Source organism: Natator depressus, chromosome 9 (genome assembly GCF_965152275.1).
Source record: "Natator depressus isolate rNatDep1 chromosome 9, rNatDep2.hap1, whole genome shotgun sequence".
Classification (NCBI taxonomy): Eukaryota; Metazoa; Chordata; order Testudines; family Cheloniidae; genus Natator; species Natator depressus.
Genome location: NC_134242.1, coordinates 7,724,610 through 7,742,738, shown reverse-complemented (window position 1 = coordinate 7,742,738; position 18,129 = coordinate 7,724,610). Strand labels below are relative to the sequence as shown.

The following is an 18,129-nucleotide window of genomic DNA, read 5'->3' as shown; positions in this document are numbered from 1 at the left end:
CCACTGCGGCTTTTCCATGAGACGGGGCCTCAAACTGCTGCTGAGAAGGCAGCCGAGGACTTGGGGGGCAGGAGGTTAAAATACCACTTTCCTCCAGCCCCTCATTCCCTTCCAATCCTCACTGAAGATGCTGAAAGGAGAGGCTGGGTGTATTTCTGTCCGGCACGGTAGCAGCCCTCTGCACCTGAGGAGCTGCTCCATAACAGGGCCCAGCTGGGCACTAGAGGCAGGTGGTGCACAGTGCAGACATCGCCAAAGGGCCCGAGCAACCACTCACAAGGGAGCGTTGGATAATCAGCATTTCCAGCCCACGCTGCTGCGGTTTCTTTCAGATAACTTGTTTGGCGGGAAATTGCAAGGATCTATTCCAGGAAAACGAACATCCACACCCTTAAGGGCTGGGGTACAGAGCTAAAAGCTGCACTAGGCCCGGCTGTGGACACGGAAAATGACAAATCACTACTTGAAAAGGGCAACTGAGCCAAAAGAAGAAGGCAGCTAGGATTCTGACCTGGGTTTTAATTCAGCTCCTGGTTTGATAGGGCTACAGCAAGGTGGATCCGGATATAAGCACAGGCTTGAGGTGCATGGGAGGGGGAAGAGACATACTCACAGATACCAGCTAACTGGGTGGGTAAGGAATGAAAGCAAGCAGAGGGCCTGGGGAAGCAGGCCGATAGCAATCTCACCCTCACTTCCTCCCAGCAGGAGATCACTGCCCTGGCTCAGGAATAGTGAGCAGAGCAGCTACTACCAGCCCTGGGAGTAGGCCAATGAAAGGAGCAGGGTTCTGGCATTGAACTCGCTGCTATTTGGCCAGCCCTTGAAGTGCCTAGAATGAGGAGGAACCAGAGGAGATGGGGCAGAATGTTGAGTGATGAGAGACCCGAGCAATGAGACTGCTGTGAAAAACAGGGCCGATACTGTCCCCCCACAGGGCCCTGGGGCCCCGAGGCACATGTTTACAATTGTGCATGCATCCCTCGCCCTATGAATCAGGCACATGCATTTCCCTGCATATCCCTTCAGAGCCCTGGCTGCTTGTGAGAGGAAGGACTCCTGGCCTTGAGCTTTATCTGCCAAGAATGGGCCCGGAGGATCCTGCTGGCATGGCGGATCAAGCACGTGTACTGCCCTTCGCTGAACTTAGTGGCACGAACGCGCAGCTCCTGGCGTGGCAGCAGCTTGAAGCCGGGAACAGAATCTGAAAGGAGCTCCCCATCTTTGTACCAGCTGCAAGAGAAAGGGGGGCAGTACAGTAAGTCCAAGGCAGCTGCTCTCAACTAGCACCAGCCGCCTCTGGCCCGTCACTCAGTGTCACCCCGCAAATGTTAATGCCTTTCCTGCAGCTCCTGGTTTGTTAACAGCCTCCTTCCCTCTGCCCAGAGCGCTCCCAGCTACAGCAGAGATCAGGCCATTTCTCCCTTCCCTCCATCTCTCTGCTGTGCCTGCTAGACAGGGTCTTTATACACAGAACACGGTGGAGAAGTTTGTTTCATTCAGGCATGGTCAGAATCAGGACCCATGATTGCTCCTTATTAGAGGGGTGTTCAATGCTCAGTAGCCATTGAACCCCATCTGCTCTGCCTTTCCAAAGCAGTAGCCTCCCTCCTTCCTGCCCTCCACAGCTGGCAGCATCTGCCCAGACACCAGCTCTAGGAGAGCGAGCTGCACTGGGAAAGACCTTCCCCCTCAGAAGACATCAAGCTTCTGGACAAGGAGGTTACTGCTGAGATCAGCCCTATGGGGCTAGAGTAGAGAGACCTGGGGCAGGTCTAGTGGCTACTGTGGGGAGAGTGAATTGTCTGTGACCCTGGACACAGCAATGCTCTGCACCCAAGAAGGGCCCCCAGCTGCAGGGGGTAGTGGCTCACCTGACTTGCAGGTGTGGCCTGGAGGAGTTCAGCCCACAGCGGAAGGTTATGACTCTGCCTTCGGAGATGTACTTGGTGTGAATGTAGGGGGGGCGCACAGAGGGGGAGGAGGAGACAGCAAGGGGCTCTGAAAGAGAGAGACAAAGAGCAGTGACGCCTACAGCTGAGGGCCCTTGCAGCTCCCCCAGGCCTCTCCTCATACTGCAGAGGCTGGATGGGGATTGAGGGGCATAGGAGGTACTAGGTGGCATTTGCTTTGCAGGGGGCTGGGCAGGGCTGGTCGACCTGTGGGCAGCTGGTTTCTGTAGCTCAGAGCACCAGGCAGCAGCAGGATTGGGATGTCTCACCGAAGCAGGAGTTGCAGATTTTGGGGCAGTGCCTCTTCATGAAGGCTCGCCGGCGCGTGCAGAATCCCAGCCGGGCCCAAGGCTCACACTGCCGCTTCTCATCCACGCAGCCTGCAGGGACAGCACTCAGGGCAGGCTCCCAATGAGCATTGAAGTAAAACCACCTCCTCCCAACCTGGGGCTCAACTACATGGGGGGCTTACCTTTGGCACAGAAGCAGCCAAGGAATTTGGGGTGGAAGAGCCCCAGACAGTGCAACCCCAATTGAGGGCTGGGCAGGATTGTTCCAAGCCATGGGGCTCCCATCCTATCCCCAGCTGCCTGTCACAGGCCAAAGGATGCAATAAGGTCTGGACTGACCTTCGCTCATTTTCCTCCCAGTGACCCCACCCCCATAACGATTGCTGTGGCAGCCATGGGATACCCTAGCCAAGGTGGCCCCAAGGCAGCTCTACGTTCTGGGCTCCTGGCTGGATGCAGCTGGACTGATGTAGGACTCTCTCTCAGTGCAGGACGATGATTCAGCCAAAGGGGCCCTCAAGGGGACTGTCCCCTCTTCTGGGGACCAGATGGCGACTAGGTGCTGGGCACACACAGTGCTGGCCACACATCAGTGCTGGCACTTTCTGGCACCCCCTTACCGTACAGTCGCTGAACGGCCCAGACGTCATCCTGGCCGATGCGCCACGTCCTGCTGTAGGTAGCGTTTGGGTGCATGAGCGCGCGGACGTCCCGCGAATGCCACAGACCCAGGGCATGGCCGATCTCATGAGCTGCCACCTGGACCAGGTCATTCAGCCAGACCCCTGCAAGCACAGAGTGCCCCAAGGGAGCAGGACCACACAGACATGCTGCAGAGCCAACCCTGGCCGCTCCCAGCCACCTTGGTACAGGGAGAGGGCCCTGAGCAAGCCCAGCCTGGCTTCTCTCTGCTACTCAACTACAAGCATCCTTGAAGAGCCACCGCTGCAGCTCCCCACCACCCCTGCACACAGCCCCTGTCCTAACCCAACCCAACATCAGGGAATATTAGCTTTGATGGGGAATTCCCGCCCCACGCAGCAGCACCAAGGGGCTCCTGCGGTGGGGTTTGAATTTGGGCCCTCACCTTGCAGCCTGGCAGGATCTGGGAGCCTGGCACACAAGCCCAAATAGAGGAGCAGAAAGCTCCAAAGGGGGGGGAGTTCCCCACGGAGAACACCCTGCCAGGGAGAAGAGATCAGCTGCAGGGGCATGGAAGAAGAGGCAGAGTTGGACATCATGGGCAACAGCAGCAGTGTCCCTTCAGCCGTTGCCTGCAAGAACCGAGCTGCGCACTCCCCACGCACAGCGCACTCCGAGCTGACGGAGGACAGGGTTGTGGGAAAGCACCCACCACCCAGGAGGAAATGGCACCCGGGTACCAAAAGCAGGTGCAGAGCCATGTACGTCCCCTTCCCAGGACTCAAGGAACAGTAAGGCATCCACAGGCCCCCCAAGAGTGCAGCCCCACTGGCCGGAGGCCACCGCCACAGAGAAGGCTCCTCCTGCCATTCCTTCCATACTCCTTCATTGACTGAGCTGCAGCCAGCTCGCTCTTCGCCGGCTCAGCTGGGCCCAAAGAGACACTGCAGCTTTCTGGGGCGATGAGAGAGGCAAGGCCCCTGTGTCATCTGTAAATGGACGGCACCTCAACCCAAGCCGCCTGGCAAACCCATGGGGAGGGGGAGACAGCAGATCCCCGCAGCAGAGGGGCCTCGTGGGGGGTGAGCAATTCCCAGCCGCGACCTCTACTGGGGGCCCGGGAAGAAGCCACCCCAGGGCACAAGCTCATGCAGCTGGGACTTGAACCTGGACCCTTGGGAGAATCATAGGCTGGAGCTGCTCCGAGCTGGCCTTGGCTGCAAGTCATCTCCCCCTGAGTGGAGCTGGGAGGAGCCCAGGGGAGCTGCCATGAGCTAGTCACAAGCAGAATCTCTTCCTCCTGGGCTGGCCTAGCTGGGGCACGCCCTGCGGCCCTGGGCAGAGTTGGGAAGGCATCCGGCTCTATAGCATTAGCAGAACAAGGCGCCCCATGCTGGCTGTAGTCTGTGCAGACAGCACTCGCCACTCTTCCCCACCCCAAGGCTCTGCTGTGGCACAAGGAGCTGTAGTGGGTGGGCTCCTGCTGGGGGGCAGAGGAAGGGTAGCGTAATGCCCTGATCCTTGGGGGTGGGGGCAGGCTGAGCCTGGCTGTCAGGGGCGGCTCTACCAATTTTGGGACCCCAAGCAGTCGCCGCCAAATTGCTGCCGCCCCCGGAAGAGCAGCGGGGCTGCTGCACAAAAGCTGCCGTGGTGGGAAGAGGGGCGGAGCTGCCGCCGAATTGCCGCCGTGGGACACGGACTGCTGGCCCATTCTGACTGCCGCCCCAAGCACCTGCTTGGAAAGCTGGTGCCTGGATCCGGCCCTGCTGGCTGTGACAAATGGTAGCCGACCATTCTCATCACTTAAGCATTAATTGGCTCCCCGGGGAAAGGACTGATGGAGGAGGAGAGGAGTGACCAGACTGGGGGTTGATGGCGTCAGGGTGAGAGTCTCCCCGGAGAAAGGGCTGGGGATTAGGAAATCTGGCCTAGCCGTGTAGCGCAGGGTGGAGCTGGTGCTTTGGTGAAGGGGATAATGAACCTCACAGAGGCGCTAACCAACCCAAGGCTGTTTGTGAGGGATCTCAGGACAGGAGAGGCGCCTGCCCTGCCAACCCTGGCAGGCCTCTAGCCGCCGCATGCTCCCTCCTACCTTGTTTCCAGCTGAAGTGCGAGCGGCCCAGGATCCAGAACTCATGGTTGTCAAAATGGATCTCGCCCCGGGGCGGTAGGAAGGCGTGGGCCAGCTCCCCATTCAGTCCATCGAAGCAGGGGTGCCGGGGGGAAAACCAGCAGTCAGTGTGGTTAAAGGTGTAGAAGCCTGCCCAACAACAACCAGAAAGACGTCCTGGAAGCAGAGGGCCATGTGAATCCCAGGGAAAAGGTATCAAAGGTGGGGCAGTGAGTCTGCTGGTGGCTGGGAGCAGGAATCCCAGCTCTGGAACCTGCTGGAGAGCAGGTGGTATGGTTGGATCTGCTAAGTCTGCCTGTGACAGCCCCTCTTCGGTGCCAGGCGTGTGCAGGGGAGGGCCTGGGGGCTTGTATGGATGCTCTGCTGGGGCAGGGTCTGGCAGCAGGGAAGGAGTGAACAGGGGTGGCACATGGTCTCAAAGCCCTTCAGATGGCTCCCCTGCAGCTTGGGTCTGCGACCCCCAGAGGCAACCCCAGAGCCATCTGCACAAACAGGAGGAAGGCAGAAGGGAGCTCAGAAGAGGCAGGGAGAGCACCAGTGAGAGACACAAGGTGCTGTGCCAATGGCACCCCCATCCCCATCCCCAGCCCCTCATTTCTACCTATGGTGATGTCAGCCGGCTGGGCAGGGGGCAGGCGCCGGAAGCTGAGGGGCGAGACTTCACTCCACATGCGGAAGGCAGCGGCAATGGCTCTCTCTGTGTCACCCTTGTTCAGCGTGCTGGGGAACTGCACAATCCTGCAGCAGGAGGAGGGGAGGGTGACCCATGGGCCCCAGCTGCTCCTCCAGCCTCTACTATTGTAGCCAGGGCTGCTGTAGGGAAGGAGTGGGAGTCCCCTCAGCTACTCCAGACCCAGCCTCTCCCACCAGTGGGCACTGTAGGGAGCAGGGCAGGAGCGCTGGCTGGGGGGGGGAGGGAAGCTCCCAGCTGAGCCAGACCCAGCCTCTCCCACCAGGGGGCACTGTGCAGGGTGGGGCAGGAGCACTGTCTGTGTGTGTAGGGTCCCAGCTGAACCAGACCCAGCCTCTCCCAACATGGGGCGCTGGCTACACTAACAATTCTCAAGCTCCTTCATACCACAAACTACTTCTTGAGTTGAGGTCAGCTTCCCGCCCTGCCCCTTCCCCAGTGCATCTAGCTATGTGGAAGGGGCCTGTCTACACAGCATGGAAAGAGACTGTATTAGGGCAAGTGGAGCAGCAGGGTGCCAGGGTCCTGTTCCTTCTGTACCCTGGGTGCCTACATGGCAGGGACGTCCCCATAGGGTATTAGAGCCCAGCTGCAGGAGTGGTGGGGGATTATTTGGGTTGGTTGAGCCCCCGGGTGGGGAGGGGAGGTTGGATCCCCCAAGCAGGCAGAAGCGCTGCTCAACGAGGCAGCCCCTGCTCCCTGCCACGCATAGCCCAGGGAAAGCAGGTTCGGAGCAGAGTCAGGGCCCCATTTCCTGTGCAGTGGGAGCATCCAACAGGGACCTCTGGGCTCCTGGCAGCCACGGGCCTATTATCGTCCTGAAGGAAGCAATTAGCTCCTGCTAGCAACGGCTGGTGTCAGGGAGTCGCTGCTCTCCAGAGACATGCAATGGTGCAGAGGCAGTGGGAGCCAGGGGCGGGCTCAGCTGTGGAGCCACCTTCTGAGGCCTCTCAAAGCCAAACAGGGTGAACAGGGACAGCCAAGAACTGGGCTAACTGCAAGGGATGGGGGCTGTGGGCCGTGGGCCAGGCTGGAGAGGGCTCAGCTGAGCTCTGTGTAGGGTGCTCCATATGGGAATGGCTGGGGGGGGCTGCAGATCAGGCTGACGCACCCCTGTCCTCCCCGGTACACTCACTTATAGGTCAGGTTAACATGGTCCCACTTATAACCAAGCGGCTTGATGGCATAGCGCCTCCTCCTGCCCATGCAACGATCTTGTGTGACGGTGAAACCGGGATCTGACTCTCGGGGGGCTGTCGCTCCCTCCTGCAGGAAAATAAGATAGCCCCCACCCCCCAACCCCGGTGAAGCAAGAGGAGCAGGATCTCAGCCAGGCTTCCCCCCACACCTTGCCTCCCACCCAGCCAGCATGGTGTTGCAGCCTCTGCTCCCATAAATGCCAGAGACCCCACCCAGACCACACCAGGCTCTTCGGGCAGCTCCTAGCTCGGACTGTTCAGCACAAAGGGGCAGAAGGTTTCCATCCAAACAGCGCCGGCGCCAGAGACTTCCCACGGCAGCTGCCTCTGGGGACACCCTGGGACCACCTCCTTCCCAGTGGGCCCCAGGACTCCTGAGCTGTCCCTGCAGCATGTCTCAGCAGCCCAGCATGGGCCACAGCGGTCACCATGAGAGCCCATGGGCAGCCCTTGGGAAACGACCTCCCTCTGGGGCATTGCATTGGGCAGTATCTACCAGCCAATGGCAGCTGCAGGTTAGCAAAGAGACGGGGGGGGGGGGGGGGGGGGGAAGGTGGCAGCCAAACTCAGACCAGGGAGTTCTGCCAGGCTGCTCCAGGGGAAACTACAGGTCCCAGCGTGCACTGGGGCCAGTGACCCCAGCCTAGCCAACCCCCCTATGAAAGCTATCAGCTGTGATCTGCTCCGTTTTACCCCCCCCGCGAGGGGCAGCATTCGGGTTCCTGGTGCATTGGGCAAACGGAGCAGCACTGGGAGTTAATGCTCCACCTCCATGGTTCGTTCAAGGACCGAGGGGGCAGAGTGAGGGGCCCCTCTTCCCCCTGCGTTGGTGCTGATTTCACTCCACACCTGCCCTTCCCCCAGCCCAGGGCCCATTGAAATCTGGCTCGGAAAGCTGAGATCCCCTCTTCACCCCCAGCCCCGGACCCAGGGCAGGTGCTAGGCTGCAGGTTCTGCCTTGTGAAGAAAACTTCTGTGGTGTATTGTGGGCTCTTTTCCCAGCTCTAGCCAATGCTACAGCTGAGGAAGTGGGGAGAGGTGAGGGGCTCAGCAGGAAATGGGCTGGGAAGCCAGAGGCCCCTTTCACTGGCCAGAGTGCCCCCCCCACCCCATGATTTCAACTGGGGGAGACAGAGGCAGCTCTGTGTCTGGTTCTCGCAGCCTCAGTCTGCAGCACTCTAGGTAAGAAATCCAAACTCCCTGGGTTCCCGGCAGGATGCTCCTGACCCCCTGCTAACCCCAAACTTGGCCTCCCTGACTTCTCAAAAAGAAAAGGAGGACTCGTGGCACCTTAGAGACTAACCAATTTATTTGAGCATAAGCTTTCGTGAGCTACAGCTCACTTCATCCGATGAAGTGAGCTGTAGCTCACGAAAGCTTATGCTCACATAAATTGGTTAGTCTCTAAGGCGCCAAACATCCTCCTTTTCTTTTTGCGAATACAGACTAACACGGCTGCTACTCTGAAATCTGACTTCTGTTCCCTCTCCTGCACCCCCATATGCTACAGCCCCGCTCTCCCCCTCCCAAGCAAGGGGATCAGCTACACAAAGCCCCGGAGTTCAGAGTCCCAGTGGCAGAAGTTCTCCACTCACCCAGTGATTCCAGCCAGCTCCTTGCAAAGTCTGGAAAACAGTCAGCAGCAGGATCAGGAGAGCAGCCGTGGCCCCCCACCACCTTTGCTGTGGCTGAGCAGGCAGATGGGGGCCCATGCCCATGGCTGGGCTCAGCTCTCCCCTTCCCCAAGTGACAGGGCTCAGCACAAAGTGTCCCCCTATCCCCACTGTGGCCAATCCCACCGACAGCCACCCGCATGCGGGCCCTCTGCTGTGAGAGCACACGTCTGCGAGGAGCCCCCAAGCCGCAGCGCAGCTGGCCCCAGCCCTGCTAGATTGGATCCATCTGTCCACAAGGCACAGAAACAAAGCAAAGCCCCACTTCAGCCATTCCAGCTTCACGGCCAGATGCCGACCCCTTCCCTGGCCCGGCCCGGCCCAAACCAGGAGGCTGCACAGCACCGACAGCCGGATTGTCATACCAGCTGATACGCCACAACTCCCCCCCCCCCCCGTTTCTCCAATTCTGTCCCTTTCAGCCTGAGCATCCCCCATTTCTGAGTTACTTGCAACCCCCCACCAATCCTTGCCAACCACTGCAGCCCAGCATCTCCCCCCCACCCTGCTCATTATTCTGCCAATGCCCCCATTCTGTCCTGGGCTCCTTGACACAGCCCAGCGGATGCCCTTTAGGCTCAACGGTAATTCGGACCAGAAGGGAACTCCTGGCTCAGAGAGACCACTAGCAGTATGTTTCGGGTGCCGGGGGCAGCCAACAGAGAGGTAAAGCACTGTGGGACAGGAGGCAGCACTGAGGAAGACTTGGCTGGTGACTCCTACCCTGCGCCAGGCTCAGCTGCAAGTCCCAGTTGGGGAACACAGGACTTCCTCTTCCCCTACATGGCATCTAGGGCTGGGTCAGACCCACCCCCCCAATTTTTCCTCCCGGCTGCAGGAAGCCCTGCAAACTCCCCAGCCCCCTGCTTCCTGCACCCATCACTCCTCAGCTGCACAGGGAGGGATCCCTGTACAGGGAGCTGCACCCCCATCTTCCCAATGCCCATGCATCTAGCCCTCCTGCTGAGCCTCCCCCCCGCCTCAGAATCCCCCTTAATGAGCCCCACTCTCCCTGCACCTGCAGCACCCCAATGAGCCACCCCACCAAGCCCCAACCAGCTGCACCTGGATCCCCACCCCATTGAGCCTCATTCCCCCAGCTTCTGGACCTCCCACTAAGCCCCCCCCCCCCAGCTGCCACCCCCCTCTGAGCCCCAACCACCTTCACCTGGACCCCCCTGCAGAGTCCCATTACTGTTGCACCCAGAACCTCCCCCCGCCCCAACAAGCCCCTGCACATTCAGATGTCCAGTGAGCTGCCTGCAACCAGATTGCCCTACACAGAACCCTCTCAACCCAGACCTGGATCCCCCCCACACTAAACCCCTCCACACTTAGATACTGCCCTGCTGAGTCTTCCTGCCCACACCTAGTATGGAGGGGCAGGGCCCTAGGGTGTTTCTGGGGCAGGCACGTTCCTTGCTCTGTGTCAAGGTTGGGTGCAGCCTCATCACTGAGTTTATGTCCTGGGGGGCCATGGGGGACAGCTGCAGAGTGATCTCCCACCTCTGTGCAGCCAGTGGCCTGTGCTCCCCACTGCCATGCTGGAGTCACATTTATTTGACAAATAAAATTTGCAGAATTTTAAAATACTGTGCGCAGAATGCCCTCAGGAGTACCTGTAGTTCATTAGGACCAGTGCCCAAGTGAGTGGGGCCCAGTTCAGAAGAATGAGGTGGAATCTGTGTCCATGACCATAACTACACCTCCTTAAGACCCCCTCATGCTGCGGGAAGGCCAGTTGTTTGGCACTGCTGCCTTTGCCAATCATGAGTGGCTCACTCTTCACCTCAGCCCCTGCACCTCCCCCATCAACCAGATGAAATTCAGTAAAGAAATACACGGTACTACACTTAAGGAACGAGGGGAGGAGAAATCAAATGCACAAATACAAAATGGGGAACAAACAGCTAGGCAATGGTACTGCTGAAAAGGATCTGGGGGTTACGGTAGATCACAGATTGTATATGGTCTAGGTTTACTTGGGACTGCTTTTACCACAGAGGGCTGGACTTGACTACTTCAAGGTCTCTTCCAGACCGACATTTCTAGGATTCAGTTGCTTTAAGCACCGGCTGTGTCTTGTTGTCTGTACATGGGGAGTTTTGGGATGGGGCTACTGCTATGTACAGAACCTAGCACACCACTCTCTGCCCAGGGTTGGTGCACGCTAGTGGAATAAAAAGTCATCTAAGTCACTACAGCAGAATCAACTCTCAGTACCAGGGAGGATTTGAGCTGCAAACACAAACACAAAATCAATTCACAGTGCACCGGTCAGGCCCAGCCAATGGCACCAGTTTCACACAGGAATATCACAGAGCCTGCAACTGGACTCAGCTCAGCAGGAAGGGTTTGCCTACACTGCTGTTTTTAGCCTTGTAGCGAGGTGTCTGTTTCTTTTGCAGTGTAGATGTTCCAGCTCAGGCTGGAAGCCAGGCTCTGAGACCTTCCTCCCTCACCAGGGCTCAGCTTGGGCTCCAGCTTAAGTGGAAACAGCAACATTGATATTTAGCCCCATATCACAAGGCCCAGTTTTGCTGGGTATGTCTTTTTTGGGGGTGGGGGGGCAGTATTGACATATGTTTAAGGAACAAGCACAAGGCCAAGCGACCTGGATGACAAGTGTGTGCTCTAGTTTAAAATAGAAACCCTGGTGCTAGGAGAGGATGCAGAGGATTTGTTCGAGTGAAGGTCAGGGCTCTTGCATGCACCTAGAGACAGGACAGAAGCCCTTCTCATTACATGTTTAGTATTTCTAGAGCCATGTACCAAGGGGAGCAAACCTTTGGCAGGCAGGCAGATTTTACTACAAGTCCTGGTCAGAACCAGTACTAGAAACTGGGAGCTCTTAGCACCAAGCTAGTGCTGCTCCCTGTCAGATGAAAGGGTGGCCCCAGCCCATGCTGCAGCAGACCAAATCTGGAAGCAGAAGCTCCTAGAGCAGGAAATCCTAGGCTGTTCATCCACCCCCATCATACATACCAGCTCTTCTTCCTCATATAGTTGCGGTCACTGTATGCTATCGCCGGCCCAGACATCTCTGATGGCCTTTGGGGGGAGATGATGCTGGTAACAGTTTGCCCAAAAACCCCTCCACAGCCCACCAGAGGAGAGGTGGTTGAGCCTGCTATTCTGAGCACTTCAGCCCCAGGGTCTCATGGCCTCAGTCTGCCAGCTGGAGACAGTGATGGCCCTGTAAGGGTGCTGAGGGGGAGGAGTACGTACACCACCCTAAAAAGTAGGGGGATGGGCTCCATGTTCAGATCCCGAGACAGCCTCCAGCCAGGCTCAATGCAGATAATGGTTCTAAGGTAGTACCAGCAGTTTGCAAGTGGGGCCTTGTTTTTGTAGTAGGGATCATAGGACAGGCTGCGGCGTAATGCTCTTCCCCTAAACAAGGGGAGCTGGAAACAGGGCAGTGCCTATGCAACTAGCACTTCACTATAGTCAGACATTACCGTGCAAGACAGCGCTCCTGCACGCTGACATGGCGACTTTAGGGAGCCACTGCCTATGCTCCAAAGGAACTGGAAGTTCCTGATGTGGGGTCCAGAGAGACTTGCATTATCAGACAAGGACCGACTGGCAACTCCAGGCACAAGCCCTTCAGCATTAGGCTACGAGGAAGGCTCCATGTTCTGACTCTGTATCTCACTCCACTGCTGCAGAGATGGGCTCCAAAAGCCTCTGTTCCCGCTTTGAGAATTAGTCTTTGTGGCTCAGAGGTAACAGTAATTAAGGGTAACAAAGCAGAGGTGCCAGCCTGAGTCTGCAGACACCCTAACATGGGAGTGCAGGGGGATGAGCTACCCCATTCATCTCAGTGGGCTGAGAAACCATGTTAGCCCAATGCACCCACCCCCTGAATCTGACTGCTAGGTTCCCCTTCCACCCGACTCAAGCCTTGCACTCTGCTCTGCTGCAGGCAGAGACTGGCTGGGTCACTCACTCCTGGCCAGAAGACAACAGACCTGGATCTGCCTTGTGAGCTGTGTGCTGGGCCAAGACCACAGTAAAGAATCTTTACTTTCTCTCTCACCCTCCCCCCCCCGGAGAACACTGCTTTATAGCAAAGTAACGAGCACAGGACTACAGTGCTGGCCATTTGTATGTCATTCAGCCAGGCCGAGTCTTTTCTTAAGTCTAGGTGAAGTTGCAGCAGACTCCAGGGGCTCTCACTGAAGCTAGGTGTAGCTTGCCAGGCTCCATAGGCCTCAAGCACTAGCAGCTACCAGAAGTCCAGTCAGCGAAAGGTCTCTGCCTGAAAGGAAGTTGCCACTAAAGCTGCCAGATCAATGACCCCCCCTCAATTTAGGGGTTCTGCCCATTTACTACTGGGCTACAGGGTGTTGCCACATGCTGCCCTGCAGAGTCATTTGAGAAGTCAGAGGTCTGAACAAGTTAGCAGCACTGCTGGCTACTGCAAAATGAGGGTGTCTGCTGCAGGGGAGCTCTGTCACAACCCGAGAGTCCAGGGAGCGAGTGGCCAGGTGAGTGGTGCTGCCATTACTGGCAAGCAAGAGCTTCACTGGCCCTCCTCACCTATCCCACCCAGGCAAAGTCTCAAGCTATTAGGAGCCCTGACATTTCCAGCAACATGGCAGTATTTACAGGTCAAAGCCAGTGTCCCAGCTCGGCTCCTTCAGGGCCCCCGTAACAACAGCTCTCACAGCCTCCTCTGTTCTACGTACTTTATTAGGTTTAGAACTGGACAAATCACAACGTGTACAAAATGGAGACCACACTATTCGAAGCAGAGGACTGTGGGTAGCAGCAGCATTTCTATAGACCCAGAAGCATTTGGTAGAAGTGTGGGGAGGGCGGGCTGGGGCACGGGGGCTCTTACTGGCCATCATGTTTCAGATTGCCAAGGACGGATCCTGTAGTTCACATCCTGGGTAGAGTAAGGATGACCTGCGCCCACACCCGCTGGGATGGAAGAGGAGTTTCCAATCCACTGAGGGCAGACTCTGGCTCAAGCCAGCATCAGGTGGGGGTAAGTGCGCCAAGGACCTGATATGGGCTGTGAAATGCTGTGCCACCCACATACACACCAGCGAGAGCGTCTTAAGCCCTCATCCTTTTTTGGTCACAAACCTTCCCATGGCAGGACACGATACTGAAGACTTTGCAAGGGAAAAAAAGGGAGGTGGGGAGGCTTGGCGCACTCACCACACCTAGGCGCCTCAGACTGCACAGCAACGTCTACCACGACAGCAATAACTAGTACAGGAGCCAGGTCAGCGTCAACTCAGATTTGTCCAGTCTATGGTTTTCAGGCCTACTCTACGAGTACATATGCACAAGAACTTCAAAAATACTAGGATATGATGCAAGTAGCGAGACACCAACAGAAGAGTTTAATGGTGGATGTTCCCTAGAACGATCCTAGGAGGATGGTGGTTAGACTAGTCCCTCCCCACCTTGGGACAGGAAGCAGGAGGCTAGCTATGCTCCTCCTGTGCATGGTCAGGTTCTGAACTTCAGCTGCCACTCTGGTGGTAACGGAGATCACAGACAGGAGAGAGTCCATTCCCGAGGTGAACCACAGGGGTCTAACTTCCAATCCGTGTGCAGAGGGGGCCAGACAAATGCTCTCTTTAAGTGTACTTGAAGACCAAGGAGACTGGGAGGGTGGCTGGGGAAGAGAGGGAACCCACCAGCCTCTTGGGGCTAGCACCTGGTCTCGTAGATTCCACTCCTGCCGATGTACCTCACCCATTTGATCACATCATGGTCACTGTAGTTCAGCTTTGGCTCAAAGACTTTCAGATAACGCACCTTCAGCCCAGAGGGTGCGAATGGGACCTGTTCAGAGAGGGAACAACCAATGGAAAGAGTATGAGCAGAGCATCTGAGAACACTGCAGGCACCGTGGATCCTGATCATGGGATGCAATGCTATGAGCCTGGCACAGAACTCCTAGTCCTAGGGCTGATATTCCTCCAAACCAGGCATGGCAAAAGCCAGAGGGTAACTGCGGGAAGGAACAGGGAAGGCATTTCTAGTGACTTTGAAGGCACAAACACAGGGAGTGCTACAGCCACACAGGGAACATTCCCACTGCAGTTAGGAACACAAACTGTGGACCTCCTCCCATGACTCCTAAAGTGGCCTCCTACAAGCCTGAGCAGGAGAGCGCTTCCATAGCAGAGGTTCCTCCCAGCAGGACAGGTGGCAGCAGCCAAGTGCCCACAAGGCTAGATTTGTGTCTGAGGAGGAGGGATGCAGTCATCCTACCTCAAAGTTCATGGAGATTGGCGGCCGAGCCCATTTCTTCTTGTCATTGGTGGGCAGCAGTTCAATCTCTGCACTGATCTGGGACTCCTTCATTCCAGCCATACGCTTAATTCTAGAAAAGAAAAGGCCAGAGATGTCAGACTCAGATTCCAGCTATTCCACCTCTTCTCTAGGAAAGAGGGGTCTGGCCTAGTGCAGACAGGGTGCTGCAGGCCCCAAGCACCCAGCAGAGTTGTGGAGTTACTCCTGATTTGCATGGAAGCGTGGTTTGCCCCATGCAAGCAGCGTCCAAGCTGCCATGTTCACTTACTTCCACACAATGGCGTTCTCGCTGGCCTTGTACTTTGCCTTCCCTTTCATACAGATGACTTGCACTCCACTGGTATTGAGGGGAGTTGGGATTCGGACCTGGAAGACAGTCAGTGAGCAGAGGCAGGAAGAACTCTGGCTGGGGTTGAGAGTCTGTGGGCAGCTTCATCTTAACTCAAGAACAGGCATGACTGGGCAGCTTGTCCTGTATCCCTGACCCTATCCCATCCATTCCAGGGCTCACAAGCTAGCTGCTACTGCAGAAACACTAGATACTGCTCCAGGAATTATAGCATGAGACTCTACCCAGAGGGAAAGAAACCCAAGGGCTTGGAGAGAGCGCTTTAAACCCCCGAGAGCCAAAACTGCCAGCTGGTGCTGAAGGAGCCAAGTGAAGGGCAAGATAAAGCCTTTTCCCTTTAATTCAGGCAGGCAGATCTGCTTGAGGAAGCATTGGAGGGGGGAAAGCATGTGTATGCCTTCCAGCAAGTATTACAAGCAGCCCTCAGGAAGGGTAAACCCCACTGCAGAGATGTATGCATGAGGGGAACACGTTTGCACGCGAGCCCAAGAGGTTTACATTAATGTACACCATGAACACCTGGATGAGGTAGTCAGGAGTTCTGCACTGCAGTATTATGCTCCCCCTGGCAGCAGGCTCTGCTGCTGCACATCTGTACTTGGCCTGGTTACCTCTGGCTGCAGTGAGCAATGGGGCTGCTCATAGCTCCCTGCATCAGGTGAGTGAGAAGGGTACAAGCATTAACAGTGGCTGGAATGCTCAGCAAACAGCTGCTGGGCAGGTGCCTGGAAGAGCACAAAGTGAGCCCAGTCCAGCACCTAGGGAATCGTCCCAATTCTGAGGTGCAACTTTTCAGGCGGATTGCACACAGCTGACTTCGTAGCTCTTTATCTCCCTGAATGGCAGCACCAACACTGAGCCTTTCTAGTCTTGCACAGAGGATACTGGGGTCCCAGCTAAGCCCCCTGCTTCCCTCCAAAGCACAAAACCGCATGGGGCTTTGTCCTACCTCTATCTTCTGGGCCAGCAGGGAGGGTTTGAAATTGGATTTGATCACCACTTTTACTTCCAGCTTGGTGCGGCCCACCTCCCGCACCAGGGGAATGACACGGAAGGGCAGGATGATGTCCTTGGTGGTTCGGTATCTGCAGGGATAGGACGAACACATTAATAAACCCTGCAAAGGAGAAGGCCCTTATGGCCTCAAATAGCAGCAGCTCTCCCAAAAATGGGGAGGCCAGCCATGTACTAGAGGTAAGCTCAGACTGCTGGATGGCTCCACGATTTATTAAGAGCACTAGCTGGAGACACCATTTAAAGTGAGCTGCCCCACAAGCAGGATGGGGAAGTAGAGGCCAATGGTTAAGATACAGGACTAAGAGTCTGGATTCTTGGAATCTGTTCCTGGCTCTTGAGCCAGTCACATACAGGTTGGTTTAAGTGCTAGGAAACAGGGCTGCACCCTACAGATTAGGGGATCTGTATGCACTGCTTTGGGAATGGCTGAGATGACCCTGGGCTTAGGCCCTTGACCTGTGTGCCATCTGTAAAACAGAGAGCTGAGCAGATCATTCTCCTCTGAGAAGGTGCAAGGCTCAGCTTGTTAGCCTATAGACCTGTGAAACCCCTAGGAGGGAAGGAGGGACCAGACGGGTAGGTTGCACTAGTGCTCAAGGAACTTGAGGCCAGCTGGAAGCTAGCAGCACAGAGGGAGACTCCTGCAGCAGCGAGGGAGACCAATGCAGTGGCCCTGCATTCCCAGTGGCCATACCTCATTAGCTCAAACTCTCCATCAGGTGGGATGAAGCTGATGCTCCTCTCCGAGTCGAACTTGCTGAGCCGCACACACTGGTGGAAAGTGCAGTCGTCAATGGCGATTGACTGTTTGCCGCTATAGCACAAGACAGAAAGTTAAAGTGCAATTTGTGGCCACCTAGAATGTCGTGGGGCAAGCGAGGTCTGCCCACATTGCATTTCATAGCGAGTATTCTATGTGAGCACTTTGCCATCATGTGTATCCACGAAGTGAGGGAGGCAGGGAGGGAGGAGAGATTCAGGGGGGACAGACCTGCCAGCTCAGACACACACTTTCCTTGTCTCAGTGAACCACTGAAGTTGTATCAGACCTTCAGGACACTAAGTGAGAAACCTGAACCCAGGCCTTGCCTGGGTGCCCCCCATGATGTGAGCTGGACAACAATGCTGGAGTCTGCCCAACTAACATCACTTCACTGGGCCATGGGAAACTCAGCCAACCTCACCCAAGGAGGCGTCCCTGCAGTGAAGTCTGAGGGGAGAGGAGGCATTTTCCTGCACACAGCGCTATTCCACTCTGACCCTCTGGGGTGTCCCTTTCTTCTCAAAATTTCCACCTTGTGAAGTTTTCTAGTCACCAGCCATGTTTCCATGCACCTAACAGTGGTTCATTCCAGGGCCACAACCCTTCCTCACTGAGCCAGCCAGCACAACAAGTTTGGCTTGTGAAGGACAATGCTTCCCTGCCATAGGTCTTAAGTTCAGATATTGAGTTTCTGGCATTGTACCTGTAGAAGCTGGATAGACGCTGCTCCTGGAATGACCAGAGTGCCTGGGATAGCAACTGGGTTCCAAACACTCTGATTATCCTCATTTCTGCCTCGGAGGACACAAGGGGCACTTTGCCTCAAAAGCTTTGAGGGGATGCGTGAAAGGGACAAAGACACCAAAAGTGAAAGGGAAAGATGCCAGAGTGCAGGAGTCTGGTGGCTGGGAGGCCTTGAGGGCTTCATGGCCAATGGGGGAGCTGTGTAAGAACAAGCAGCCTGGGAAGCAGTTTGCTTCTCATTTATGCAATAATCTGTATCCTAAAGCAGCCAGTGGTGGAGGCTACAAGGACAGGCTCCAGTCTGACTAGTCAGTATCTACTATACACAGCCTTTGTATTGCAGCCTTGAATGGGCCACTCTTCAGTGGGATCTGCCTACTGCTTCCTCTTCAG

General features: G+C 56.3%; 2 protein-coding genes across 3 annotated transcripts in view; both read right to left on the bottom strand.

The window, feature by feature from the left end:
- Nucleotides 1-13: 13 nt before the first annotated feature.
- Nucleotides 14-8,743, bottom strand: LOC141993353 (matrix metalloproteinase-23-like). The gene is made up of 8 exons (XM_074962890.1): nt 8,501-8,743; nt 6,842-6,972; nt 5,617-5,753; nt 4,977-5,144; nt 2,863-3,027; nt 2,222-2,332; nt 1,875-2,001; nt 14-1,233 (listed from the first exon to the last, which is right to left on the bottom strand). The coding sequence occupies exons 1-8, from the start codon at nt 8,621-8,623 to the stop codon at nt 1,026-1,028; spliced, it is 1,170 nt and encodes a 389-aa protein (XP_074818991.1). The 5' UTR covers nt 8,624-8,743; the 3' UTR covers nt 14-1,025.
- Nucleotides 8,744-13,364: 4,621 nt separating this feature from the next.
- AP2M1 (adaptor related protein complex 2 subunit mu 1) overlaps nt 13,365-18,129 on the bottom strand; it is a 42,007-nt gene continuing 37,242 nt past the window's right edge. The window contains exons 6-10 of one of the 2 annotated variants that reach the window (XM_074963438.1): nt 16,924-17,043; nt 16,162-16,297; nt 15,132-15,229; nt 14,822-14,933; nt 13,365-14,389 (exon numbers count right to left, since the gene is read on the bottom strand). In XM_074963438.1, coding sequence (XP_074819539.1) covers nt 14,255-14,389; nt 14,822-14,933; nt 15,132-15,229; nt 16,162-16,297; nt 16,924-17,043 — 601 coding nt within the window. In that variant the 3' untranslated portion in view covers nt 13,365-14,254. The remainder of the gene's footprint in view (nt 14,390-14,821; nt 14,934-15,131; nt 15,230-16,161; nt 16,298-16,923; nt 17,044-18,129) is intronic. The other variant, XM_074963437.1, reaches the window with a different exon arrangement.